At 31.7% G+C, this 27965-nt stretch overlaps 4 protein-coding genes across 4 annotated transcripts; 2 read left to right on the forward strand and 2 right to left on the reverse strand.

The window, feature by feature from the left end:
• The first annotated feature begins 266 nt into the window (after window positions 1-266).
• Window positions 267-3291, forward strand: LOC130804220 (uncharacterized). The gene is made up of 3 exons (XM_057668587.1): window positions 267-376; window positions 992-1097; window positions 3010-3291. The coding sequence occupies exons 1-3, from the start codon at window positions 341-343 to the stop codon at window positions 3159-3161; spliced, it is 294 nt and encodes a 97-aa protein (XP_057524570.1). The 5' UTR covers window positions 267-340; the 3' UTR covers window positions 3162-3291.
• Window positions 3292-7124: 3833 nt separating this feature from the next.
• On the reverse strand, window positions 7125-8752 carry LOC130804231 (uncharacterized). The gene is made up of 2 exons (XM_057668607.1): window positions 7626-8752; window positions 7125-7536 (listed from the first exon to the last, which is right to left on the reverse strand). The coding sequence occupies exon 1, from the start codon at window positions 8688-8690 to the stop codon at window positions 7755-7757; it is 936 nt and encodes a 311-aa protein (XP_057524590.1). The 5' UTR covers window positions 8691-8752; the 3' UTR covers window positions 7125-7536; window positions 7626-7754.
• Window positions 8753-13091: 4339 nt separating this feature from the next.
• Window positions 13092-19347, reverse strand: LOC130804335 (glutathione S-transferase DHAR2-like). The gene is made up of 6 exons (XM_057668738.1): window positions 18997-19347; window positions 18514-18604; window positions 16356-16499; window positions 15333-15450; window positions 14499-14639; window positions 13092-13389 (listed from the first exon to the last, which is right to left on the reverse strand). Exons 1-6 carry the CDS (start codon window positions 19052-19054, stop codon window positions 13303-13305), a joined length of 639 nt encoding a protein of 212 aa, XP_057524721.1. The 5' UTR covers window positions 19055-19347; the 3' UTR covers window positions 13092-13302.
• A 3801-nt stretch (window positions 19348-23148) lies between these two features.
• LOC130804659 (uncharacterized) lies at window positions 23149-27937 on the forward strand. The gene is made up of 4 exons (XM_057669184.1): window positions 23149-23458; window positions 24694-26058; window positions 26959-27106; window positions 27193-27937. Exons 2-4 carry the CDS (start codon window positions 24739-24741, stop codon window positions 27816-27818), a joined length of 2094 nt encoding a protein of 697 aa, XP_057525167.1. The 5' UTR covers window positions 23149-23458; window positions 24694-24738; the 3' UTR covers window positions 27819-27937.
• The last annotated feature ends 28 nt before the right edge of the window (window positions 27938-27965 follow it).

Raw genomic sequence — 27965 nt, forward strand, 5'->3', positions numbered from 1 at the left:
GTAGGCAGGATTAGGAAAAGGAGATGGAGAAGATTAGAAAAGCGGGCCCAGAAATCACGTGAAGAGGAAATGCAAAATGTGCTACGAATACAAGACAAGATAGATGATCAATAACAAATCCCCTCTAATCCTTTCACAACCAATAAACGTTTATCTCCCACGTGGGAATAATGGGTCCCACAAATGCAAATTACACTAACTCTGATACCTTTTTTAGTGTTTTACTCTATAAATTTTAGCTATTTTATGATTGTATTCGTATCTACCAACTACTCTCAAATCTCACTAATCTTTTGGTTTCTACTTCTTTTTGCTTTTTGGTTTTTTGTCTTTGCTATTCATGGGTGATTCTTCTTCTTCCTCTTACATTCATATGGTTATACTCTCATCTTTTCTTTTTTAACTATTTTTGCATTTGGTAAATGCTTTTTTCATTTGTGTTTTGTTCAAGCTTAAAAAATTATTAGCTAGTTAAAAAGTCTATTTTTAAATCAAAATTATAAAACAATTTTGATCAATATATAGCTTTTTTTCTTTGATAAATTTATGGGGTTCAACCATCAATTTAAGCTTTTGGTTGAGTTGGTTTTTTGACATAATATCATAAGCCTACCCTTATTTAAGGTGGAATATCTAGTACCAGATATGAAGAGAGTCTATATTGTGTCCACTTCTCATGCAAAGGAGCGTGTTAGAATATATAATATATCTTAGGGTCTCAACCATCAATTTAAGTTTTTGGTTAAATTGATTTCCTGAAAAAATAACTTAGAGCCAATAACTAATTTTTATCAACTATCTTAACATTGGCTTAAACAACTAATTTATGAGCTAATAATTCTAATTGATGAAACTAGTCATTAACTCAGTTAATAGTTATTTACCAATTAAACTCTTTATCTTTTTATTTATTTTTTATTGATATAGCTATTTATTAATTACTCCTTGATAAGTGTGTATGAGTCATAAAAAGAAATGCGTGTGGATGCAGGTGCAACATTTGATCGAGAAATGTTTGATATACAACATGACAAAAGAGGAGTGCATGGAGGCTTTGTCTAAACATGCTAATATCAAGCCTGTTATCACCTCTACTGGTTTGTTTTTCCTTACATTTAACTTTTTTTTTCTTTCTTTTCTGAATGCATGGCTTTTAGGTTAATAATCTTTTCTTAAGAAATGATATATATATATAGTTAGAAGCACATGTATGTTATATTGTCTATCACGTCTTTTAACATAAAAACTCTGTTTTAATTTAAGATTTATAGATTTTTTGTATGAGATGGTTTCACTGTAAGACACACCTCATATATAGGTTAATTAGCATTTAGACATCTTATTTTAAAATCGTTTCATCGAGAGACAGTCTCTTACAAGAATAGCTCATTTAGATTAAATATGTCAATAAATGCACAAGGCTCCCTTATACTAATGCTAATAGTTTCACTAAAGATGAATAAATAAATGATATTTAAACCCGTTATTTAAGCTTTTAATATGATATTATCAAAAAATCAACCAAAAATTTAAAATAATAATTATGTAGGCTTGTGGCGTTATTTATTTACTCCATATAAGACGAGGATCGTTTTCAAGTGTCTAGTAAGGATTGTTTATAATTATAACAGATCTTATTGTTAGGTCAGTTGTTTATGTGCACGCTAATTATTAAGTTTTTTTTTAAAAAAAAAGGGGGTAAATTATTAAAATGGAGGATATTGAGCATAGTGCGTTAATCAACAAACAAAAAAATATAAAAAGTAAGACATGTTTTTTACATTATATATATTAATTTTTCTAAATTAGTGGGTCTTCTGAGAGACCGTCTCTCTGAGAGACATCTTTAAGGTCCAATCCATTAAAACTTAATACCTACTTTTACTCTATATTTTTTTATAGGCAGCCTAATTAAAAATAATCCCTTAAAGAGACCGTCTCTCAAATTTGTGTTTAAATAGTACTGTTTTAAATTTTTGCAAAATGACCTGTAAATAGATTATAGGTCACCTAGGTGCACTTTAACAAAACAAACTATAAATTGGAATTCTTTAGAGTTAATCAAAATTCTAATTATTGTAGGAAAATTTAAAATGTTGAATTATATATTTTGGGCAATTTATTGCAAAAAACTGAAAGTTGATAAATTTTTGGTAATATATACTTCCAAAAAAGTATATTATTGCAAGTCCTTGAGATTACAAAAAAAGTATAATAGGTATAATAATCATTAGAAAATACGTCTAAGTAGTTTAAAATGGATATAGTGGATTCATATGTGGTTAATTTGTTGATAAGGTTTCGATTTGATATCAATTTAAGTGATATTATATTGTTACCCATATCGATAAATTAAAAATAGTATTTACATTTTAAATTGGTATTACCTTAATAAGTGTGTACGTACATCTCGTGTTTATCTACTAATATTGTGAAACATGATGAAAAGCTAAGCAAAATTAAAGGTTAACAATAAAGTTCATGCAACTATGTAAGTGCTTGTGCAATAAAGTTGAATTCGTCCAATATTACTATTGAAATTGTTCAATATTAACTATTTATTTATTTGAAATGAAATATAATATATACGACATCTTTATTTTCGTATTAATTAAATGTGAAATCTTATTAAATTAGTCAAATATTATAGTTCTTAAATATAAATTTTTTTTTATCATTGTTGGATGTACGTGATTAACAAAAATATTAATGATTACATTTAAATAGAACATGATTACACAATTTAATGCGTTATGTTAATTATTATATTGATACAAATATAACTAAAAATAATAAAAAGTTAATAACATAAAAATATGGAATTAGACAATTCAAATAAGATCTTACTTAACTATATTCTTACACATAATTTATAAAATGTGAATAGTAGTAATAAGTAATAACCATAAAGTAGCAAGTGTTTCAGAATGTATAAGTATAATATTTCTTTGTATGTGGTTCTTTTTAAATTGTTTAGATTCATAAAAAATAAAAATATTAATTACGCAGTGTGGAAGGAGCTAGAGAAGGAAAATAAAGAATTTTTCGAGGCGTATTCAACATCCAAAAATGAAGAAGGGAGTATAATGTCTGAGGCAGAGACAAGTGAAATGATCCAAAAGCTCATTTCTGATTCACCATTCAAGGATTCCAAAGACTAAAACCAACATTGAATCAGATTGCCTCCATTCTGAAATATTAAATATTTGTAACTGATATGGTGATATTTTATGTGGGAAAACGTCATTCTCAATTGCAAGTACAATGAAACAGAAGAATTATATATATATATATATATATATATATATATATATATATATATATATATATATATATATATATATTAGGTAATACAAGACCTATATGACGATGATAGGCTGGCTATAACGAATATAGGAGGTATGATGATGATTTGAAAAGGATCTGTTCATGTACCTTTATTTGTTATTCTACTAGGTTTTTTAGTTCTATCGATAGACAATATTCTACAAAAGCATAAAGCCAAATTGCAAATACTACATATATATATATATATTACTCGGAGTACTATAAGCACAACACTTTGTGGTCCTTTTTATTTGTTCTAGGTACTATTACTAAATTACTACAAGTCGTTATCCAACCATATATATATATATATATATATATATATATATATATATATATATATATATATATTTTCTGGCTAATTAATCCCAATAATTATAAAGATTGGAAGATGTTGAAGGAGAAGTTTTAGCATTTAATATAGAATGAAGGAACTAAAAAAGAGATTTGTGTAATAATTGAGATTGGAAGATGTCACTACAAAAATGAGTCTGGACGCTGATTATATTTCTTCGATCAACTATTTGTGATCGTTAAATAACGACCAATTACAAAACTATACTATTTTGGGTATCCTAAATGATGTCTGATATATCATATTTGAGTAGCCAGAGAAGTATTCAAATTATAAATTAAAAGAAAGGGAAGGTGAGTAATGTAATGTGAGAAGTGATGAGTATAATAATGACAAGTTGGTTAATTGTGTCAAATCATTGGGTAATTATTATAATGAACAGTGATTGTAGAATTTGGTGGGATTGTTTTAGGCATTTAATGAAAATGTGGCAATATTATGCTTATAAGTAAATTTCAACTTTTTCAGAGGTGATGAAAATTAAAAATTTGGCTTTTAGGGTCAATTCTGATGATTTTGATGAAATCTGGCATAAATGACAATGAATAGCTTTGGGAGTGAGATGGGCTAACCTAACTCATAACTGTAACGACCCGTTTGGTTGATGGTAATGAAGTAATGAGAATAAAATGTTGTAATGGCAATAGTAATGAAGGAATGGATATGAGAATTGGTAATGAAGATTCTTTTGTTTGGTGTGGATGACTAAACAATGGTAATGGAAGATAATATTCCATTGATTGCATTTGGTTGTTAGTAATAAAAAATGGTAATGACTCTTAGTTTCATTATTGTATATTTGTACCTAAAAGCATTATTGTATCTAAATTATTCTATCTAATAATTTTTTTTTAATAATAATATTTTTTTTGGATAATTACCTACATTACCTTTTTTTTCTTCATTATTTTTTTTCTTCAGCTCGAAACAACATTACCTTATTTTATTACCACAGTAATACTTCATTATCATTACAGCCTAATACCAGGTTGTTTGATGGTAATAAAAATGACCCTTTTTGGTAATTTCATTACCTTATTTTATTACCATCCATTACCATTGAAGGCATCCAAACAACCAAATTTTTTATTACTTAATTTTATTACCATTACCGCCCTCTATTACCATGTACCAAACAGGCCGTAAGAGTTAGAACATACATTCATGTCAAATGTGGGAAAAGCATAGAGATAAGTGTTTATTAATTTCTTCATTAAATATTCCTATCTAAACCTTTAAATTGAGTTTGTTGTGTTTTTATATTAATAAATAATGATCCAACATTTCTATTTTTAAAAAAAATTGTGTCATGGTAAATTGAATTTATTTGAATCATTTTAAAAAAATAGTTAAAATAAATCCGTACAGGATAAATTTAAAGCAGAAAATATATATTATCATTGTAAATGTGATTCTCATTCAGTTATCCTATTATCTTTAAAACCAAAATCAACTAACAAAAAATAGGGCAAAAAACACTAGCAACTCTTAAAGGGACAAGCGGTATTTTATAAGAGCAGAAAAAATTAGGTAATGTTTTAAGATGTGTAATGAGCTAGTAATGAGTAATGACTATAACGTTATGTGAAAGGAGTCAAGGACGGGCGGTACACAAGAAGACGACATGTGGGGACTATGATTCTCAACTCTTGCTAAATATTCATTTTTTTTATTCATTGAGTTGGTTGGCATTTCCCTCTTGTTTTATGATGGTTACGTATCTTCTGTCTTTTTAAAAAAAATATATAAGTAGTGACAGTGAATATGACAAATACCAAAATTAATTATTAGAAGTGTTTAAAATAAATTCGATTAATTAAAATTACCTGCCCTTATAATCAAATTTGATTTGACCCCACTTTAAAAATGATTTACATTTTTATAAAATTAATATGGAAATAAAACGCGATTTCACACCAACCCGAAACATTTAACCCGAAATCAACCCGATGACCCACGTAAATACCACTACCAATTATTACAACGTTAGAAATGGATCAAACTTGTAGGGACATTAAATTGTGTCTTTTGGTCACTCTCGTGTGCTTTTTTTTAGAAATCTTGCTTAATATTCGAACACTTGAAGATAAATTCCGGTTTTTGTTTAACTTATTTAGTGGCATATATTTTGTTTTATGACTAATAAGTCAATTTGTTTTAGATTCTATTGTACTACCCTTGTTTTGTTGATGAATACTTGTTCTTTCTCCTTGGATTTTTTTTGGAGTACATAAAGTTAGAAAAAAGTCTTAATTATCAACTTAAACTTTTAGTTAGTTGAGTTGATTTCTTGACATAGTATTAACTCAACCAAAAGTTTAAATTTATGTTTGAGGCTGTAAGATTTTTTTACAAGAGGACGTTGTTGTCTTAGTAATTACTAGTTGGATCACTAGACAAAACAAGCTGATGAAAAAAATATGTAGATAAAATAAGTGAAAAAACGTGTCTGTGTATGAAACTAAAATAAAAAATATGCAGTGGCGAATACATTTAAGGTAGATGAGTTGTTGTTACCTTCACTTTCTTATAAAAAATAAAAAATATGCGATCGTTAAGTTCTTTAGTACCTTTCTTTGCAAACACTTTTATATATACACCACAAATACTCTCTAATGGCTAGCATTAGCGGTAAGCACGAGAGCGTATTTACAAGGACGATATTTCTTTGTAACTAGTTAAGTGGTCAAGAGGTAGTATATATGTTTTGGTTGATTTTTTATTGGTTGCTTGCATAGATCAAGACAAACAACTAATGAACAAAAACAAGCAATTAACTAAATATAGAGCTTTGGAGCTAACATACACTACAAAAAACTAACAAATTGGCGACAGACGTTTTCAACGCCATTTCATAGCTAAATGGTCAAAAAGTAGGGTTGGCGACGAGCGGGCAACGGCGAATACGGTGGTCGCTATTCACTTCGTCGCTAATCCCAAGGTGGACGCCCTTTCCTCGCCGGTTTTTAAGGCGACAAGAGAGCGACGAATATTTCCATCACCCAGAATGTAATAATCTAGCGACGAAAGGGCGAGAAAACAAGCTTAGCAACCAAGTGTCCGTCGCTAGGCCGTCGCTGGCAATAATTACCTTTGCGCGCTGGAATTTATTATTATTATTATTATTATTATTATTATTATCATTATTAGTATTATTATTATTTTTAATATTATTATTATTATTATTATTATTATTATTATTATTATTATTATTATTATTATTATTATTATTGTTATTGTTATAAATATTATTATTATTGTTAAAATGAATATTATTATATATATTAGTTATATATATTTTATATTATTTATAATTATAAAATAAAAATATAAACACATAAAACAAAAATATTAAAATGAAAAAACTCAAAATATTATATATAAATCTAAAGTTTATTTATAAAGTCACAAAAATTACAAATATTTTTAATCATTCATTGAGGAGGTGGAGGAGGGGGTTGATTTAAATTGAAATGCGATTCAAGGAATTTCGTAAAATTTTCTCGTTCTCGTGCTAATTGTTCAGTCATCCTTTGATGATTCTCATAGGCTGTCTGAGCATTTCCTCTTCGAATCGCTTCCCATAATTGATTATTAAACTCCATTTGCCGGGCTTCTAAGTCCGCAAACCTTTGTTGTATAATGGCGTCATAATCAGGTGGTGCTGGCTGAGAAGACGGAATATCCGTTGGCTCGGGAGGATAAATAATCTGAGAGGCGGAACCAACCCCAAAAACCTCTTTGCTTTTTTTGTATTTTTTATTTGACCCGCTTTCTACGTTTTTTATTGCATCCAACCAAACTTTACTTGGGTCGCGAGTTGGATGCTCCTCCATCAAAGAACGATATTCAACCTACAATAAAAAAAATAAATCAATTACTAATAAACTAAATATTAATTGATACTAAAAATAAATAAATCAACAAGTTTAATAATTATTACATTAACTTTTTGTGACTTGCTATTTGTCCATTGGGAACAATCTCCTGTGTCATTGTCAAAGATCCCATGCGTTCGGGTAAATATTTCGTAGGGCGTGGGTCTTTGACCTTGTGATTGTTCCTGAAATAATTAAAAAAAACGACTTAAAACTAAGAAAAGATAAGAAATCTTAATTGAAAAAATACTTACCAAATACGGATGTATCATCTCTCCATCCTTAGTGCGGTGTTCTGCATGCCACCTCATATGCTTAGCTGTTGCCTCTGAAGCATACAATCTTTGTAATCTGGGCCCTAGGGGAAAATAATGAAATTGTTTCCGCGAAACCTTATCACCCTTACTGTTTCTTCTCCATCTAGAAGTTTCACAAATGTAACAGCAAGTTGCATTCGCATTATTCCCCCAATATATCAAACATCCGTTAGGACAACAATCTATCTTCTCAACAGGTAATCCAAGAGCAGCTATTTGTTTTTTCGTTTCGTAGAAGTTGTTTACCATCGTATTCTCTTCTGGTAACACTTCGTTGACAATACCACAAATATCGTCGTAACACCTCTCAGTGAGACGATGGTCTGTCTTCAGGTTTGTAAGTCGACCAATAATAGACATCTTCGTGTGATTTTTACAACCTTCATACAGAGGACTATTTACAGAATTTAACATTTCAAAAAATTGTTGACACTGTGGGTTTGGATTTTCGTCAACGTGTACCGGTGGTTCATTATCTACTGACTCTACATTATACTGTGAGGGAAAAAAGTGATGGTAATTGCCTGCAAACACACTTGCTGCTGCATCATGCACCATTTGTGCGTATGGATTTGGATTGTTTGACGATTGCTCTCCGACTTCCGCTGCAACATCAGATGTTGTTCCTATCTCTGTGTTCTGATGATATTCCCACTCATAGTAATTTTCAACAAACCCCCTTCTCATTAGATGTTCCCTTATTTCATCTACTTCCTTAAAACAACAATTTTTACACTTTTTACAAGGACATCTAATCTCAGAACTCATGCTTTGTGTACGAGCAAAATCTAAAAACTCTTCCAACCCTCTCATAAATCTTAAACTAAACTTCCATTTTTTCGTCGGTTGTACATCCAACTTCTTTCTTGCCTAGAACTCATTTTTAACACCTAAATATAATATAATAACATAATCATTCAACTTATCAAAAAAGTAAGTTAATGACAATAAAAATATATATATGATAATAATAATTTAATTATTTTAATAAAAACTAATAAAGCAAACTAATGTCAATTAAAATAAAATATAAAATAATAAAAAATATAAAAACTCAAGAAAATAACAAAGAAAATAAAATATGTACAAATTAAATAATAAAATTAATGACAATAAAAACTAAATATAAATAATAAAAATAAATAAAATTAACTCATATAAAAAAAAACAAAAAACTCACTAACCTTTTCAAATTAATGACAATAAAAATATATATATATATATATATATGATAATAATAATATAATTATTCTAATAAAAACTAATAAAGCAAACTAATGTCAATTAAAATAAAATATAAAATAATAAAAAATATAAAAACTCAAAAAAATAACAAAGAAAATAAAATATGTACAAATTAAATAATAAAATTAATGACAATAGAAACTAAATATAAATAATAAAAATAAATAAAATTAACTCATATAAAAAAAAACAAAAAAGTCACTAACCTTTTCAAATTAATGACAATAAAAATATATATATATATGATAATAATAATATAATTATTCTAATAAAAACTAATAAAGCAAACTAATGTCAATTAAAATAAAATATAAAATAATAAAAATTATAAAAACTCAAGAAAATAACAAAGAAAATAAAATATGTACAAATTAAATAATAAAATTAATGACAATAGAAAATAAATATAAATAATAAAAATAAATAAAATTAACTCATATAAAAAAAACAAAAAACTCACTAACCTTTTCAAATTTTTTAGCTTCCAAAGCTTCAAAAATATACTACAAATTTTTTAGTTTCCAAAGCTTCAAAAATATACTACAAATTTTTTAGCTTCCAAAGCTTCGAAAATATACTACGATGGACAACAATCAGTGGGTTATTTATAGAATAACAGCGACAAAACGGCGATGAAAAAGCGATAAACAAACCAACCATCGCCATTATTGAATTCAAATTCAAAAATAGGGCGACCAAATGGCTACGTAACATACCCGTTGCCAAGTTATAAACTAAAAAAATAGAAAATAGGCGACGCTCAGGCGACGCGGGAACCCGTCGCCCAGAATCTGGAAAAAAATAAAATCCTAATGTTTTATTTGGCGACCAATGGGCGACGCTCTAAGGGCCGTCGCCATCCCTCTTTTTGCTTTGCGACCCACGTGTTCCTCGCTAAGTCGTCGCCAACTTGCTTTTTGCTTTTGCGACCTCTTTTTCCCTCGCCTTGTCGTCGCCATTGGCGACCAGCTGTTCCTGTCGCCATTTTTCCATCGCTAAATGAAGAGTTTTTTGTAGTGATATCAAGATAGGGAATTCCTATGGTAAACATGTAGTTAACGCTAATGACTAGTTTACTGGAAGGTCACTTCTATATTTTTGATTTCAGTGACAAAGAATAAGTTTCTCAGCCTTAAACTCATGCAATGACCAAAAACACAACATCCAACACCACTCACAGTCAAGCGTAAATTTGAAGAACATTCAAGCATATGAAACTATGGTCCTAAGTTCATCTTCTAAGATTCACAAAGAGGTTCCTATATAGTGTTCGGGCTTCTAGGTTTCCAAACAAGTAGTATGCACAATGATACAACAACAAACCAACATCAACATGGATTATTGAACAAGGAGGGCTATCGAGGGAGGATTAGCACATCTTCTTGAGTTAGCCTTTTCTCCTCCATCACCCAAGCTTCTTGGCTAAGTCATGGAGTTTTTAATCACCATCAAGGGTTACATCTAGCTTTAATCATGTTAATGTGTCATTAAGCTCCTAACCCTAGAGAGTAACTACTCACAAGTTATGAATTCTAACACCAATAAGTATGAAAGATATAAGATATAATTATGCATAAATATGAACTTCAACAAAAAATATTACAACAATCTAACAACAAATAAGCATTAAATTAAACAATTGAAGAATGCTCCAAGGAAATTGGTCCAAATAAACCCACAATTGATAAGTACTTGAATTCTTAAATTGGACCCAAATCTAAACTAATACAATCTTGAGAATGTAAACTTGCAAACAATTACAAGCTACAATTGAAGATTGAAGATTGAAATGTTGAAGAACTTGAAGTGGTACAACAATGGATCCAGAAAATTATATGTGAATAGAGAAAAAAATAAAAGTAAACCGTAACCTAATGCTAAACTAAAGATGAGACTAATAATGTTCCATTTGCGTAGAGGGTAAAAGCATTAAAGGTCAAAGAGGGACAACAAATAAATTGCAAAATCCTCTTGATCATAAGGTGCTCGAACGATCACACCTAGTGATCGTTTGAACACTGTGAAACAGAAGCTTAGACAACTTTTTTGAAGGGGGCCATAAATTTTTCGTTACAAATTGAAATTGAGTACATGATTAGACCAATCGAAGCGAATTATCCCAACTTAAATATCCAACCATTAAAAACATCAAATTACAAATGTGTTTATAATTATGATCATTTGGTGTAGAGACTTGTTCATTTAACAATTTCTAGTCGAAGTCCTTTTCTTTTCTTCTCAAATTTTGCTTCTTTGCTTGACACGTTTTTTGAGCATTTGCATGAATGAATTTTTAGGATCTTTTATGAGGACTTATCATTTCTAAGGCATTGTGACACAATTTTTTCATAATACCTACAAAATCAACTCAAACACCACAATACCCAAAACGTGCAATTAGAGTCATAAAATGCATATATTAAGCATCAAATAAAACAAGCTGGATTTGCTTAAATTGAAACGGAGTGGGTCTATTCAGCCCAGCCCAGCCCACTTCATTAAAAAACCGCAAGAAATTCCCAAGTTTTTCATCACTCACCCATTCTACACCATTACTATGGGGATCCTTTACAAATTCACCCAATAATAAACTCCTAGCCTTAGTACAAGTATATGATCAACAGCACATTTTGAGATTTCTTGAGAAATCTAATCTTAGTAAAATAATAATGAGGGCTCAATAGAGCTTGTTTTCAACTCGTTGCATTTAAAAGTCACAAATTCTTGTGAGATACGATCTCGTTGAAAGACCGTTTCTAAATGGATCGGTCTATTATAAATTTTTTAAATATTGTAAGTAGGCATTAAGAATGATGTAAGTAGGTATTTAAGATATTAAAAAATAGGCATTAAAGACAGTAAGTAAGCATTAAGGATAATGCAAGTATGCATTAAAAATATGGTAAGTAAGCATTAATTTTCTAATGGGCTGGGCTTGAAATACGTCTCTCAAAGAGACAGTCTCTCAAAAGACTAGTTGTTTATAAATAGAAGACCAATTTACAAGCTGGCCAGTTTGAGGCCTAACCCGCACAATTAAGAGCCGGATATGAGGGGGCCAATAGGCCTGAAAATTTGAAGTGTTTAAGCAAAAAAAATATATATAAATCATAAAATAAGCAATATTTCAAAATAATTCCCAAAGTAAGCACTTTTTGCCCAGAGCTGAGGTTTGGATTGTTCGTTGTACTAACAGCGAACAAAGAGGACTGGTAAAGAAAAATCCAAGTACTTTGTTCGCTGTTACTAATAGCGAACAAAGATTTTACTTGGTCAAACAGGGTCAAACCTTTGTATGCTGTTGTAATACCCCAGATTTAGCTTGAAAAAGGATTGATAGACTACTCATATCAACAAGGTGCATCTTCTTTTCACGAAGCTCATTTGTTAAGAACTCCATAATTAAGCATGCTTGGTGTGGAGCAATCTTAGGATGGGTGACCTCCTGGAAAGTTTTTCCGGGCGCGCACGATTGAGGCCAAAGTGCGCAGGAAAGACTTGTGTTGGTTTGTGGGGCTAGTCTACAGTCTTCATGAGTAGTCACCGGTGGTCCGTTGGACTGGGGCGTTACAGCTGTTAGTAACAGCATACAAAGGTTTGAACTTGTTTGACCAGGCCTCTTTTGTTCGTTGTTTACTACAAAGATTTGGTACAAGAATATCAAAGTCTTTGTTCGCCGTGCGAACAATGAGCTTGACTTTGTTTGACCAGCCCTCTTTGTTCGTTGTTAACAGCGAACAATCCAAACTTCAACTCTAGACAAAAAGTTACTTTCAAAAATAAGTTCAAACGTTTGCTTATTTTATGATCTTTTAATAACTTTTTGCTTAATTCATTCAAATTTTCCAATAGGCCTCCTGCCAAAACTTACTCTTTAGCATGAGGCTATTATGAAACCAAAAAACCTTATTTATAAGCCATGACCCAATCCGACCTAGCCCAGCTAGGGAAAGAATCGAAACATGACCATGACAAAACACCACAATCCAAGAGTAACATTAGAAATAGTTGTATAGTTACAAGCATTACAAACAACAATTCTGCATTATCCTGATGTAGATCGAGTACTTATTCAATTCACCAACATAAACATCAACTAGTTTAACACTTTATTCAACATTCATACCAATACTCGATACATCTCACCAGCGGTTCGGCTAGGATTCAGTTCAACGTTAAATCATGCGTTCACCTTTGGTGCCCAACCAGCTATCACATATTCTTTGGCTGCCTTGGTTTTCTTGAAGGACTCGCGAGCGAAAAGTGACTAGAAATCATCAGAAAACAAGAGAATACAAAACACGTTCAATTGAATGTCACCATACTTTTACGAAATCAACTCAACTAAAAACTTAAAGCTGAGAGTTCAAATATTCAATTAAGTATTATGCAAGTGTTCAATCAAACATGAAATAGGATACTCATCATCGACATGTCAAAATTTGATCAGACCAAATTTAACCCGAAATAAGACCAAAAATTAGTGGGTAACCCGAAAACTTCAACTTGTAACCCAAAAATGGCTTGACCGCAACCTAAACCCAACTGTTTTGACATATTGTTTTAACCCGAACCAAATTCAAACTAACCCAACCTGAAAGTGAAGCAATCTGAAATTGATAATAGAAGAAAATAAACAACAAAAACAGATCTCATAAGCACATCAAGTTATAAAATATTTGACTTTATATACTACCTATGTCCGTAACATATTGCAATAATATGCAATGACGAGACAATTGTTAAGAAAAAGGTTGGTCCTAATAGTGCGGATAAGATTTAAAGTGAGAAAAGATAGAAGAATATGCGTGGATCAACATTAAAGAAAATGGTGAAGACACTATCTAAAATAGAAATGGGGTAAAGTTAAAGCAACGCATAAAAATAAAAATTGCAACGCAGTATAAAAATACAAGCCTAGCATTTCCAACTTCCAAGTATATCAGCATTCAGCATTATCTATGAACACACAAAACATTGCAAATCTAGAATGCTGATAAGTGAATATTGTACCCAGCAAGAAAATTGCATTCTATTCGTCGTTGGAAATACTTTACATGTAAGATAAGGCCTCCCATTGTTAAAATAGTGGATTGTTAATTTGTATACATATGTTTTGTGAGCTAATCCTCTTACTACCATATGGTTTTGGGAAATAATGAACCTCACCAAGTGTATGTGTAAGTCAATGCTTTTGACCCATGGGTTTGTGGGCCCGAGCACACGGATGTCCCATGTCTACAAGAGTGGGCCACAGTGAGATTATTTAACAAATTATCACGGCCTAGTATCCATGAAACAAGACATGAAATAAAAGAACAAGTTAAAATGTCCAAAATACTTAACATGAGTGTAAATGAGGCAGAAGAAACTCACCTTCATGTAGTTACGAACCAAAGACAAACTTTCAGGAACAGACCACCCTTTAAAATGGCCTAAAGCTACCTCAAGATGATACAACTTTGGTGCTAAGCTCAAATCAAGAGCACTAATGTTAGCTCCACATATATATGGCCCCTGCAAAAATTAAGACCTCATAATTTATATTGCATTTCATGTTAAAAAAACCAACTTAATCAAAAGTTTAAGCTGATAGTTGAGGCCCCAAAATATATTATATACTCTAACAAGCCCCTCACACGAAAGCTCTTTGGGTTAGAACTTAGAAGTGTGGATGCAGTATAAGCCCAATTCATACTTGATGCACAAAATTCCATTTTAAGTAGAGAGGTGATTAACAGGGCTGTTTAGTTTATTTTTAGGCCTCAAAGCAAAAGATAAAAAGGACCCCTAAAAACTTAAGGCGTAATGAATAATATAATACACCTTTTATTTTTATTGTTGATATTTAAATTACTTTATAAAAAAGCACTAATCACTCATAGCAAAACATATAAGTTATATCTAAATTTAATTTAAATTAATATTACTTATATACATAAAAATAATTTTTTTGGGCTTTATACAATTTGGGACCCCGGACGGTAGTCCGCTTTGCCCTTGCTAATCGACGGCCATAGTGATTGAGATTCGAACCTGTGAACTTTTTGTCACGTTGGCCTCTGATATCATATTAAGGAACCAACTCAACCAAAAGCTTAAGCGAATAGTTGAGGTTTAGATATGTTATATACTCTAGCAAATAAAGCAAATATATATAAATCAATTATGCAAATAAAAATCAAAAATAAATATATTCTTTATACATACATGAAGTTTGAGATGTTCATCTAGTGCCTTCAACTCAGCCAGTAGAGCTTGTTCAGAACCATCATTGCTGTCCTTGCTCTTCAAGAACGCCACAAAAGATGTAAAGATCATAGAGCCCCTGAATACATACAAGGGAGCCCAAATATAAGCTTAGTAAACTTTCTTTTAGGACTCGAATAACATGAGCTAAATACATACTACTTTGTACCTTATAATTTGTATTAATTTCTATTTTGGACTATGCTTCTTATTTTGTATCATTAGAATTGAATACGATTGCCTTTTTTAACCTCATTCACGCATTAAATAATTTTTTAATATTATCCACGCAATTTAATCTATGCTTTATTTAATATCATATTTATTATACTAAAGGCAAATATTACAACTTTCTATACACCCCTGAAAATCTTTTCTCTTTGATGCAATCCTAGAAGAGCAAAGAGAGTATTCCTCAGTCATTGAGCGCTCCTTATGGGATTCGCACACAAACCACGAAAATGAATTTAAATGGGTTTTGGTGGATAGTGAGGTTATATCCTTTAGTGATGATTTTGTAAGTTTTAATTTAGAAAAAAAAAATAAATTGTAGGATTCAGCGGCTTAGAGTTATATTTAAAAGTGTTAATGAAATAAACTATTTATAATGAATTAAAATAATATATGCAGTAAAATCAAAGGACAAATTGAGTAAATATTGACGAGCATCCATCATAATAACCTTTTTGACTATAGGTTCTCTTATGAGAGACATCTCTCAATAAAACAATCTCAAAATAAGGACTTATAATAATTTCGTAATTTTTAATAGTTGAACTATTCAATCCGTATATGAGACACGTCTCGCAATGAAACCATATCTCTCAAATAGAAAGTAGCATATAATTCCATCTCATAAAAAACAATTCTACCACAAAATAGAAAGAAAAACAATAAAAATGGGATTTTTTTTTTAGACCTTATTCCCACAAACCTTGCCAAACAATGAAATGGGAATTTAATTAGTTGAAAGAGAGAACTTACACAGAAGTAAATTCAGGGTTAGGAGTAAGAGAAGGATGAGGATATTTCTCCTCAATAAGAACAACAATAACATCAGAATCAGCAACCCACTTATCATCCCACTTTATAACTGGCACTTTTCCCTCTGGATTCACCTCCAAAAACCTTCATAAACAAAAAAATATCATAAATCATCAACATTTCATTATCCTAAGCATTAAATTTGTTAGAGTATATACAAATGACATGCTACTTTTCTCGTACCATAACTAGCGTAAAATATTTCACTTTAAATGAGGGGTAAGATTCGAACTCGTAATGTTATTACAACAGGTTTGGATATTATTTCACTTCATCTTTCAGGAAAAAAAATCCCACCCGAATCCTACCTTATGCGGGATACTGAAAATTTCCTTTAGAATAGGGATGATCATGGGTCATGTCTAAATCAGGTCCAACTGGACCCACACCTAATAATGTTTGGTGTATCCATACCTTGATCCAAAACCTTAGACTTTGAAAATTTTAGATCCAAACTCCGACACGCTAGAATCGATGAATCTAGGGTCCTTAATATATCTTGATTTAACTTTTCATACTTAAATTTGTTTACATTTTAAAGGTTTTATTGGTATTATAATGGGTATATAGATCATATATAAGTCTAAATTAAGTCCGAATAAATATAAAAATAGGTTTAGAACGAAATTAAAAATTAAATTTGCATTAAATAATAGGTCTGGTCTAAAGCGAATCTGACAGGTTTGTGACGGATCTAGCAGGTATGAATGTGAAATGGGTTCAAAAGCAAAGTCTACGTCAGATCTTAGTCTAAAGACCCTAGACCCATACTCAAACCCATTTATTTTTCTACCTGAAACAAACCCGAATCTGTTGGATGTCAAAACAAGAAACATTGAAAAAAATAATATTTTTTTATAACTTTAATCAAAAAATAAGCTTCGGCAAAACTTTATTTCCAAAATAAGCGTCTTTGGCCCCAAAGCTAGGCTCGGTATGTAATCAGTGTTACTAACAACGAGTATAAAGAAATTGCCAAAATTTTAGTCAAGCTATATGTCGCTGTTACTAACAGCGAAATAAGGCTTTGACTGGTCAATGGTCAAGTCGTTGTTAGTAATAGCGACTTTAGCTGAGGAAGAAATTCTCTTCATTGTTCCCGACAGTCTAAAATTCCTGCGAGCTCTGGACAATCTTTTATTATGCAGATCTTCAAGCCATTAAAGCATTCAATCCCAAATTGAGATAGATAGCAGATGCTGAGATGATGGTCTAAGTAAAAAGAAGTAGCTCGTGTTAGTACCTCTACCAAAGAAGGAGGTATGCTTTCCCCATTAACGAATCTCAAACATCGCAGACTTTCGTTATGGAAGAGTGATTCATGGATCTGTAACGAATCTCTAAGTTTAAGGCTCGAAAATATTCCATCTGTCACCAGCTTTGATGGTAGCTTCTTGTATTCAGAGTGATTCATGGATCCGTAAAATGATATTCTCAACTGCCTCAGGCTTGCTAATCCATCAAAATTGTCGGGTAAAACTTTACATAACAGCGACTTGACCGTTGACCAGCCTTATTTCGCTGTTAGTAACAGCGACATATAGCTTGACTAAAATTTTGACCATTTTTTTATACTCGTTGTTAGTAACAGTAATTACATACCGAGATTAGCTTTGGGACCAAAGACACTTAGTTTGAAAATAAAATTTTGCCGAAACTTATTTTTTGATTAAAATTATTAAAAAATCTTATTTTTTTCAAATTTTCTCAAAACAATCAGACCCCAAACTTAAAAATAAGGGCAGGTCGGATACCCAAGATGGGCCTGAGCCCCGAGTGTAGGCAGAGAAGTTGTTTCGGAAAATCATAAACCCAAAAAAAGTCATCAATCATATCCACGAATATAAACCCAAGCCATTTCGTTAGGAACAAACTATATTGCAAAACACAAATTCTTGAGTGGGTCTCACCGTGACATTGAGATATGTCTCATGCATTAAATAACCTGATATAAAAACTTTTAGCTCATGGGCTTCTTGTTTTGAGATTGAATTACCGTAAAACGATCTCATACAAGACGGGCTAATTGAAGAAAAAAATAAAAAATAAAAAACCAAAAAATTACTAATCAGAAATGAGTAAACATGGAAGTTCATACCATTTGGGCTTATCAGCTACGTTGATAAGGTGTAACTGGTAAGGGACTTTCTTCTCTTCCAATGTTAAAAGAACCCTTTGAGAAAATGGACCTAAATTACCGGTCACTTATTAGTATATAAATTAATTTTAATATTCTCCTTGTTTTTAAATGTTCTTTTCATTCATTTTTTTACAAATTCCAATATAAACTTTAAAATCAAATAATTTTAATGTGAGTTTTTAAAAATTTTAAAAAGTTTATTTAGGAAGTATATATATTAAGATGAATTTAATAAGATCCAACATAAATATGTTTTTTTCTTATAAATCGATGAAAATCATAGTTAAAATTTAACACTAAAATTTATAAATTTAACACTAAAATTTATAAATTATATACGAGAACAAAGTATGAAAATGGAAGGTGTAATTAATTATCTAGCAGAAAAACAACCAAATTTTAGAAGAATTAAAGGGAAAAAGTAAATGATAGAAGTCTTACAGTCGCCAAGGACGCTAGGAGCACCAACAGCAGCTTTGACACAAACTTCTACAGCCATTTTTGTAAAATTGAAAATTGCAGTAAAGTTCCAAAAGGTTATAATTGAGAAGAGAAAAATAGTGTTGATCTTATGCTACAACAATTATTGGTAGTTGGTATAATGCCAACTCCCAATGCAAACAATTTATAGCATTCAGCAGAGTTCACTCTCAATTGGACTAAAGTCGAGATAACGGACAGCAAATTTTCCACTTTTTCTTTTCTTTTTCACCCACCGACAATACTCTTCTTTTTACTTATTTTGCTCAACTAGTTTTTTGCACGAAAACGAATTAGTGTAGAATTTTGTGTATCTATCATTTTTTTTAAGTAATAACTATATAAATATATACGATGTAATAGTCTTAGAAGATGTGTGAGGTGATTGTAATAAAATAAATATATTAAATAAGGCCCAAAATAAAAATTTAATGTAATTTATTATGCAGTATATTATGTTTTTTAATTTACTCAATTTAACTATGAGAGTGTTTGATAAACGGCTTATAGCTGATAACTGATTATAATGGCTGATTTAACCAGCTGATTTTATTAACTGCTTTGACCAACTGATTTTGAACCCACTGCTAGGAGCAGCTTGTTCAGAAACAGCTTATTCATAATAATAAACTGTCTCCACAAGCTATTTCACCAAATACTAACATTGACTGAAATGACTACACACAGTTCTCTATTATATCAAAATAAGCTTAAATTGTCCAATAATTATATTGCCAAACACCCATTATACATAAATGTTGATCAAAGATATTATAATGATAGAGATAGTGGTTAATATTAAATGTCTATGTAATTTTTCCTTAGCCAATAAATGGGTTCTATTTTGTAAACTCTCATTAGTTGTAACACTTGGAATTTTTCAAGCTTTTTAATATAATATATGATACATGGAAATAACGGGATTTTAAAAATATGAGAGAATGCGACAATTAAGAGTAGAATATTATATCTTAAAATAATAATGTAACGAATTTATTAAGACACAATAAAATAAATAACAAGCAAGTTAAATAGGGCAGAGGATTATACTATAACACTATTATTGCTCCCTTTATTTGAGTTTGTTGTTAGGTCTTGAATATTTCATAGAGAGAAATTTAGTATGATTTCCCATGAAAATATAAACTAAATTAAATTCATTTGATGTGTTTTTAAATTTGTCTTGATATATAAAATTTCAAATATATTTTTATTATTTTTATATAATATATGATACAACTATGGATATTTACTTAAATTATGTTTTGAAAATTGTGAAAAAAAAACAAATATAACCATTAAAATGAAATACTAGAATTGGTAAGTGTGATTAATGAGTAAACATATATAGCCATCAAAATATTCTTTAATCATATAATGATTTGTTTGAGCAAATAAATAATTATTTGTTGATGCAAATACCAAACTATTTAAGTGTGACTCGATGATTCAAAACAAGATATATCATGTTGTGAGCAACGATGAGGGTACGAGTTCGTTGAACGTAGAGCGTATTGGGTGCATTGGGAAAAGCAAGGAAGCTTTAATCAAAGCAACAAGAGGCTTTACAAAAGGGTGTAGAATCTTGTATTGAATGAGGCATGGGATGGAGGATGATTGCCTCGAATGAGGCTATAACGTGTAGCAATCAGAGGGTATCAGCACACCGCCACTCGTTCAAGTAAGTCAATTGGTTGTTCGAGCAGGCAGTTAGCAAGCTGGTAGAATGTTGAGGAAGAAGCTGCTCGTTCGAGCAGAGGTAAGGCTCATTCAACCAGCATCGTTAGAGAGGTACAACAATTAATTTTCTTTCTGTTTCATGTCACTTAATGGCTATAATGTGGGTGATTAAATGACGAATAATGGTAGGCATTATTTCTGAAGTTTATTGTTATGTTTAATGTGATGTTAATGTAGTGATTCTAGAATAATGCATGGTCTCTATATAAAGACATACTCATTCATAGAATCATAACAACAAGAACACACAGCACTTGTTGAGAGGGCTATACATTGTAAGGGGTTAGGGCAAACACTAAGAGAGTTTTTCTTCTATGTATTAATATTGTAAGATCTTAATTGTGAGATGTATGGCTTGAGAGCTTGTTCTCAATTATGAGACTTTATTTATTAATGTATTGTTGAATTCATCTAATAAAAGTAAACATTTGTTGAGAGGTGGTATCCAAGATACCTCATAAATTTGTGTGTTGTTATCTCTTTTGTTCATATTCTGTTTTTCATCAATTTTCTACATTGTTTCTTACCATTGTTGGGTCCAAACACTCAAGCACCCCCTCTTTTATTTGTATCAAAGCTTCGGCGTGTTTCTTTGGGGTATGGAGTGAGGGAAAGCTTGTAGATTGGTAGAAGAGAGAGGGTAGAAGTTGACATGTGTTTGGATAGTTTGTTGAAGCCATAGGGGTTTGTTGAAGAGTTTGTTAATGGAGTTCTCAAGAGAGAAAGAGAACCTATTGACAATGGTGATGGAGCAAAGGCTAGTGATGGAATTTTTGTTATTGAGAGTTGAAAAACTTGAAGGTACTACTATGGGTAGTGTCAACGGTAAGGAAGTACCATCCATGGAGGTTGGTATAGTTTTTTATGACAGTCCATCTATGGGATGGTAAAACCATTTGGGAAAATCCTTCAAACATGGAGAGAAATTTTGTTACCATTGCCACAAGAGAGGTTATATTCAATATACTTGTAATAAGTTGAAGAGAGGCCTTCGATACTTGAAACTTTTGAAGGAGATGAAGAAGTCAACTATAGAGTTTGGTGATGATGAGAAACTCAAAGGGAAGAAGAGAGAAATTCCATTTGAGAAGGATGATGTGCTCCCAAACATTGTTGATAAGGGCCTTGTAATGAAGGCTAATTGTGATATTAATGATGATTGGGTGTTTGATTTCGTACACTCATATCATATTTGTAGAGATAAAAGCTTGTTTAGTAGGGTGATGGCTTGTGAAGATGAGATGGTGACCTTGCCTAGTGGTGAGAAAGTTGTGATAGAGACCATTGGAAAGGTGCACTTGAAGATGCACAATGGGTTAGTGAGGAAGCTTAGGGATATGAGATACATGCCTAAGATGATGAGGAATTTAATTTCATTAAGGAGATTAGAAAAGATAGGGTGCACTATGAAAACTTAAAGTGATGGAGTTTTGAAGGTGGCAAAGGGATGCTTAGTACATTTGGAAGGAGTTATGGGCGACATTAGTCATGTGTTGCTAAGGAGTGAAGACTTACTAATGTGGAGAGTGGTGCATGACTCAAGTCACTGAGAAGAGTGACATTTGTTGATGGTTACTACCATGATGGATGGTGCACAAAGAAGGTTGTTGATGGGTTTGGTCGTTTAGTGCGTTAAACGTAGAGCGTCTTGGATGCATTAGTGAGCAAGGATGCTTTAATCAAAGCAACAATAAAGTATCTTTGTTAACTTTACGCTATTTTTCCACGTGATAGACAAATATTTTTTTATTCTGCATGATGATCATAAGCTTTCAACTTTTTCACGAGATAGACAAAAAGAAAATGTTTTGTTAACTATACGCTATTTTTCACGAACATAATAATTTTTTTTCAATAAATACACATCGTGATCACCCTAATTGACCATAAAAATTCATGATTTGATCGAAATAATTACTTAATTAAACAAAAAAAATTTAACGTTTTATTTACCATATGAAGAAGTTGGAAACTAAAAGTCATCACGTACATTTATTGTCTATCACATGAAAAAGCCAAAACTTAGTATCGCCGCACAGAATTCCTAAAACACAAATTCTTGTGAGAGGCAGTTTCTTTGAGAGACCATCTCTAATTGGGTCTGCCCATTATAGTTTTTGAAATAGTAGGTAGGCATTAATAATAATCTAAATAAACATTTAAGATATTATAAGTAGACATTAAGGATACGATAAGTAAACATTAAGAATAATATAAGTAGAGATTAAAAATAAGATAAATAAACAATAATCTTTAATAAATTGGGCTTAAAATACATCTGTCAAGAGACTAGCTATTCCTAAAATAATTCTTAGAGGAATAAGAGTATTTGAAACAGAGTATGGCAAAATTTGCGGGAAATAATATTTTGACTCCATTTCCAATTTCCATCAAGCTTCTTCACTCAATCAATTTCAACACTAGTATTTCAATGTCTTTTCATATCTTTATTTTCTTGAAAAATTATTTCCTTTAAATTGCTTCCTTCATATCCGAAATTCTGCCTTCTTATTTCTTTTTTTTTTTTTTTATAATTTCATTTTCTTTTCTGAGCGGAATCATCCTTCTTCCCCTTTTCAATTTTTGTTTTATTTTTTTGATTCCGTATCGATTTCTGTTCTGCAAGGAAGTTCTGAATGATTCTTACACCGCTCGTTTCAGTATTTTTTACTACAGCCTACAGGTTAGTTTCTGTTAATGGGTTTATTTACAATTTGTACTGATTGTGATATTAAACATCCGTATTCTGGATTTTTGGTTTTGGTTCTGTCGATTGTGTCTGATGGGTTTTGTTTTTATTGGAGCAATTCGCTTATTTATCTAATATTAATGAAGGAATCATTACTATTGTTTTATGATATTAATTTTATGTTTTTCATTAAAAAAATTTGTTGGTCAAATGCGCTGATTGAATAAGCCTAATTTTGAATGAAAAACTAATTTTATTGACTACTATTTCAAATTTGTCTGCAAATTTAACTTGACTTGATACACCCAAGAAGTGTTAGAGACAGTGAAGATAGCTCCTATCATTTATATATGCAGAGATGTTTGATGTTTGATGATAAAATTATACAAATAAATCCTATTTTAATGTTTTAACTTTGAGGCCGGAATTTGTTCTTTGGTGGGCATTTTCTATGAATTTCTAGGTTTTTACTAATTACTATTGCAGATTTAGACATCAGTCTTGAGTTTCTAGATTTGTTACTTGTCATCCAACCTTTTCTAGACGCTGATTATAGTTTCGATTAGCGTGATATATTGTGTAGGATGACGATAATGTTGTCGGGGACATGTTATACAACCTAACGGTTTGTGTTTGATGAATAGAATGTGGGTCTAAAAGTGTGTATTATTAAAAGTTATGAATGTATTTGACATTTCATGGGTCTAGGCCCTAATCATAGCTTCTATGAGCAGGTTATGTTGTGTAGGATGATGATGATGTTGTCCAGGGCATGTTGTCAACCTAACAATTTGTTTTTGATGTATAGAATGTGGGTCTAATAGTGTGTATCATTAAAAGTTATGAATGTATTTGACATTTCATGGGTCTACACCCTAATCATAGCTTTTATGAGCGGGTTATATTGTGTTGGATGATGATGATGTTGTCTAGGGCATGTTGTCAACCTAACAATTTTTTGATGTATAGAATGTGGGTTTAATAGTGCGTATCATTAAAAGTTATGAATGTATTTGACATTTCATGGGTCTACACCCTAATCATAGCTTTTATGAGCGGGTTATGTGGTGTTGGATGATGATGATGTTGTTTAGGGCATGTTGTCAACCTAACAATTTGTATTTGATGTATAGAATGTGGGTCTAAATGTGTATTAAAATTCATGAATGTTTTTGACATTTCATGGAAGTTTCATGTTAATTGTCCAATCTTTAATTATATGCATCCAGTGGTTTTGAGGCAATATGTTAGTAGCTGAATGAAGGCATTGAGAAATGGCAACAGAAAGCGTTCTTGCAAAGTTGATGTGTTTTGATAAGCCATCTGTCTCTCATACTACAAATCAAAGGAAAAGAGTACTCTCGGAGAATTATTTTAAGAACATTGCTTCAGTTACTAATAGGAAGAAAGTGTTGCCATTTTCAGATGATGCTGATATTGACATGGATTTTGATGACGATTTGCCATGTAGAACTGAGAATTCTTTGCATACTGGAACATCATTTTCCCTACCTAGTTCCACTTTTAGCGATCAGAAACGAAACAATTTGTTATCTAATGGAATGAGTCTTCAAGAGAGGAGAATGGGTACCTCCTTATTGTCATCTAGATCCTCTTTTAGTAATCAGCCGCGAAAAAAGTCATTGTCTGATGGAATGCGTCTTGAAGAGAAGAGAGTGAGTTGCTTGTCCTTCGACAGCATAAAATCCTCGAATCAAAGTAGTCTGGCATCTCGGCAAATAGCACAGCTAATTACCGGGCAAGTGAAGCATAGTATGTGGCATAGCTTTGCTGAGTTATCCAGTTGTAGGACTAGAACTGAAAAGAGTCTTAGAAATGAAGAGGAGAAAAGTAGGACTTCTTATATACATTCATTGAATTCAGAGAAAAAACCCCAGAATTTGACAAAGCATGTGTCTGAAAGATGGAGAAAGAGAAAGTGCTTCCAAGAGGAAAGAACATCTCACAGAGGCAAAACCCGAGATGAAGTGTTTGTTACTAGTATTAATGGAAGGAATTACGTCCCGAATACTCGTGATGATAATTTCAGCAAGGTTTTTTACACTAGCTATATGAATGGGTGGCCTGTTCTTGGTGCCAGATACTTGTCTAAACCATCGCTCAACCCTTCCGCTTGGATTCCAAATAGTGGAGCAAGACAATTTTCTCTTGATAGAAATTGGTGTTTGAGACCAGGAGAATGGGTCAGTAAACAATGCAATGACACAGACGGGCCCAACAATCAGCAAGAAGCTTCTGTTACCTTCATTGATTCAGATAAGCTTGTAAAGAAAAGCTCGTGTGAAGAATCATTTACACCTTCTGAGTCTTTAGGTAGAAGTTCTGAAGTTATGGATGCACCAAATCCCTCATATCATGAGTCCCACGACATTCTAGTTAAGACGGAGGCTAGGGACCTACACAAGGATGAATCTCAAGACAGCAAAGTTGATTCCTTGTTTAGAATGTGTAATCTTGCTCCATTAAGTTTGGACTCTAAGGACATTACTGATAAAGAGAATGAAAAATTGAACACATGTATCAAATTAATGAAGGATAACTTGTCCGGTGATGCAGAGTCTTGCAAAATCAAGGTATCTTTCACATCTTTTATTTTCTATACTATTCTTATGTTGATGTTGTTGGAAATACTTCACATGTGAGACAAGATCCCACATAGATAAAATAGTGGGGTTGTGGACTTGCACATATATTGGGTGAGCTAATCCTCCTACTACCATATGATTTTGGGAATCAATGAATCTTACCTAGTGTATGTGCAAGTCTAACGCTCTTGACCTGTGGATTTGTGGGCCTGAGCCCATGGGTGTTTCGTGTCCAACAAGTGGGCCACAGTGAGATTATGTGACGAATTGTCACGGCCTAACATAGATGTTGTTTGGATTACCAATGTGATAACTAAATATGCATGTACGAGATGCTTCAATTTACGCAACCTTTGATGATCAAAATATGATTGGATCAAACTCATTATTTGTCTTTTGCTTCAAATTCTGTCAATATGATGCAATTTGATCAGTTTATCTTTCCGGAAAGTGTTATGTTGCTACAATAGGATGATTAATTTCAAGGGTATTACCTGTTTATACATATAAATGCTGAATATATGTATATATCTCAAGTGGTAAGACATATATACGAATTGCCAGCTACTTCTCTGTCCCATTGAAATTGCTACATTATACACGTCTATGTAAGAGCTTTTGAGGAGAAATAATGCAATCTTAATAGAACTATACACAGTTTGTTTGTGTTTTAATTCATTTGAAAGATCAACACTTAACTGATTGTTGTTTACTTTGCTTCACCAAGTGCATCTTTGTTGCCAATTTGCCATTTTAACCTATTGCCCCACCAAAATCAACACAACATTCCAAATTTTGAGCTCGTTTTGTATTCCTAGAGACTATTATAAATAATGTTTGCTTTCTTAATTCTCTCAAGAATCATTCTTTGGATATCATTTTGTGCAGTTGAAAGACCAAAGTTATTCTTATGAACAACCATGTTCTCCTATTAGTTCATTGGAAGGGCCAGAAGGTTGTAGCCATGTTTTGAATACAACGGCAGAAGCAGGGAAGGATTTGTCAGTTTCAGCGTGCTTTGAGAACGATGACGAAGGTTGGTAATATATATCACCTTTACAAATTCATTGAAAATTTAATATTGTTCTATACTTCCATCTTTAAAATATAGATTGTCTATAGTTTATGTAGGTTTGCAAAGAAAGCTTCAAGTGATAGATACAATGTCTTTAGAATCTTTCTCAGAGGGCCTGGAGATGGTTGTATCTAGTGATGAGGGTGATAATAGAAGTTCAGTCGGTTTCTATCAGAACGATCCACAAATTATCGAAATTTGTCAAACTTTGGTTAAAGAATGCTGGGATTTCTCTTATGTTGTCGATATAGTAGAAGGGTATGGTTTTCAAACGAACAACTTGGAAGAAATGGACCCATTGGACCCATCGGTGTTTGATTCACTAGAGAAGAAGTATGGTAAGTCTATGCTGTGGGAGAGATCCGAAAGAAGGCTCTTATTTGATCGCTTAAACTTGGGTCTCATCGAGAGTGTCAAACCTTCAGATGGTTTAAACACATGGAGAAAACCTTTAGCAAAAAGATTTCGTGCAAGACAAAAACGTCAGAAGGTTGAGGATGTGTTGTGGTCTATACTAATGAACCAACAAGAGGAGTTGAAGCGGGATTCATCTGATAAGGTGTGTAGAAGGGAGATGGAATGGTTAGACTTAGAGGAAGATGTTGATTTGATAGTAGTAGAATTAGAGAGATTTTTGGTAGATGAACTTATAGATGAGTTTGTGTGCATGTAGATATGTTCAATGTTGGGTAGGAGTTAAAGTCATTCAATTTGTGTAGATTGCAGTTTTTTAGAATCTGTATGTTCCCAAATCTTAACTGAAAAAGTATGGCACATAGGGGTTTTGGGTTAGTGACATTTTCAACAAATTATAGGCATT

The sequence above is a fragment of the Amaranthus tricolor genome, chromosome 17 (assembly GCF_026212465.1).
Source record: "Amaranthus tricolor cultivar Red isolate AtriRed21 chromosome 17, ASM2621246v1, whole genome shotgun sequence".
Taxonomy (NCBI): domain Eukaryota; kingdom Viridiplantae; phylum Streptophyta; class Magnoliopsida; order Caryophyllales; family Amaranthaceae; genus Amaranthus; species Amaranthus tricolor.

Bases quoted from the DNA above. Each gene is read 5' to 3' on its own strand.
- LOC130804220 (XM_057668587.1), top strand. From the start codon at position 341: ATGGGTGATTCTTCTTCTTCCTCTTACATTCATATG. The intron at 377-991 runs GTTATACTCTCA...GTGTGGATGCAG, and splicing joins CTTCCTCTTACATTCATATG to GTGCAACATTTGATCGAGAA. The intron at 1,098-3,009 runs GTTTGTTTTTCC...TTAATTACGCAG, and splicing joins GCCTGTTATCACCTCTACTG to TGTGGAAGGAGCTAGAGAAG.
- LOC130804231 (XM_057668607.1), bottom strand. From the start codon at position 8,690: ATGAGAGGGTTGGAAGAGTTTTTAGATTTTGCTCGTACACAAAGCATG.
- LOC130804335 (XM_057668738.1), bottom strand. From the start codon at position 19,054: ATGGCTGTAGAAGTTTGTGTCAAAGCTGCTGTTGGTGCTCCTAGCGTC. The intron at 16,500-18,513 runs GTATGAACTTCC...TTGTTTATGAAG, and splicing joins GTAGCTGATAAGCCCAAATG to GTTTTTGGAGGTGAATCCAG. The intron at 14,640-15,332 runs GTATGTATAAAG...TAATTTTTGCAG, and splicing joins ATGAACATCTCAAACTTCAT to GGGCCATATATATGTGGAGC.
- LOC130804659 (XM_057669184.1), top strand. From the start codon at position 24,739: ATGGCAACAGAAAGCGTTCTTGCAAAGTTGATGTGTTTTGATAAGCCA. The intron at 26,059-26,958 runs GTATCTTTCACA...CATTTTGTGCAG, and splicing joins CAGAGTCTTGCAAAATCAAG to TTGAAAGACCAAAGTTATTC. The intron at 27,107-27,192 runs GTTGGTAATATA...GATTGTCTATAG, and splicing joins CTTTGAGAACGATGACGAAG to TTTATGTAGGTTTGCAAAGA.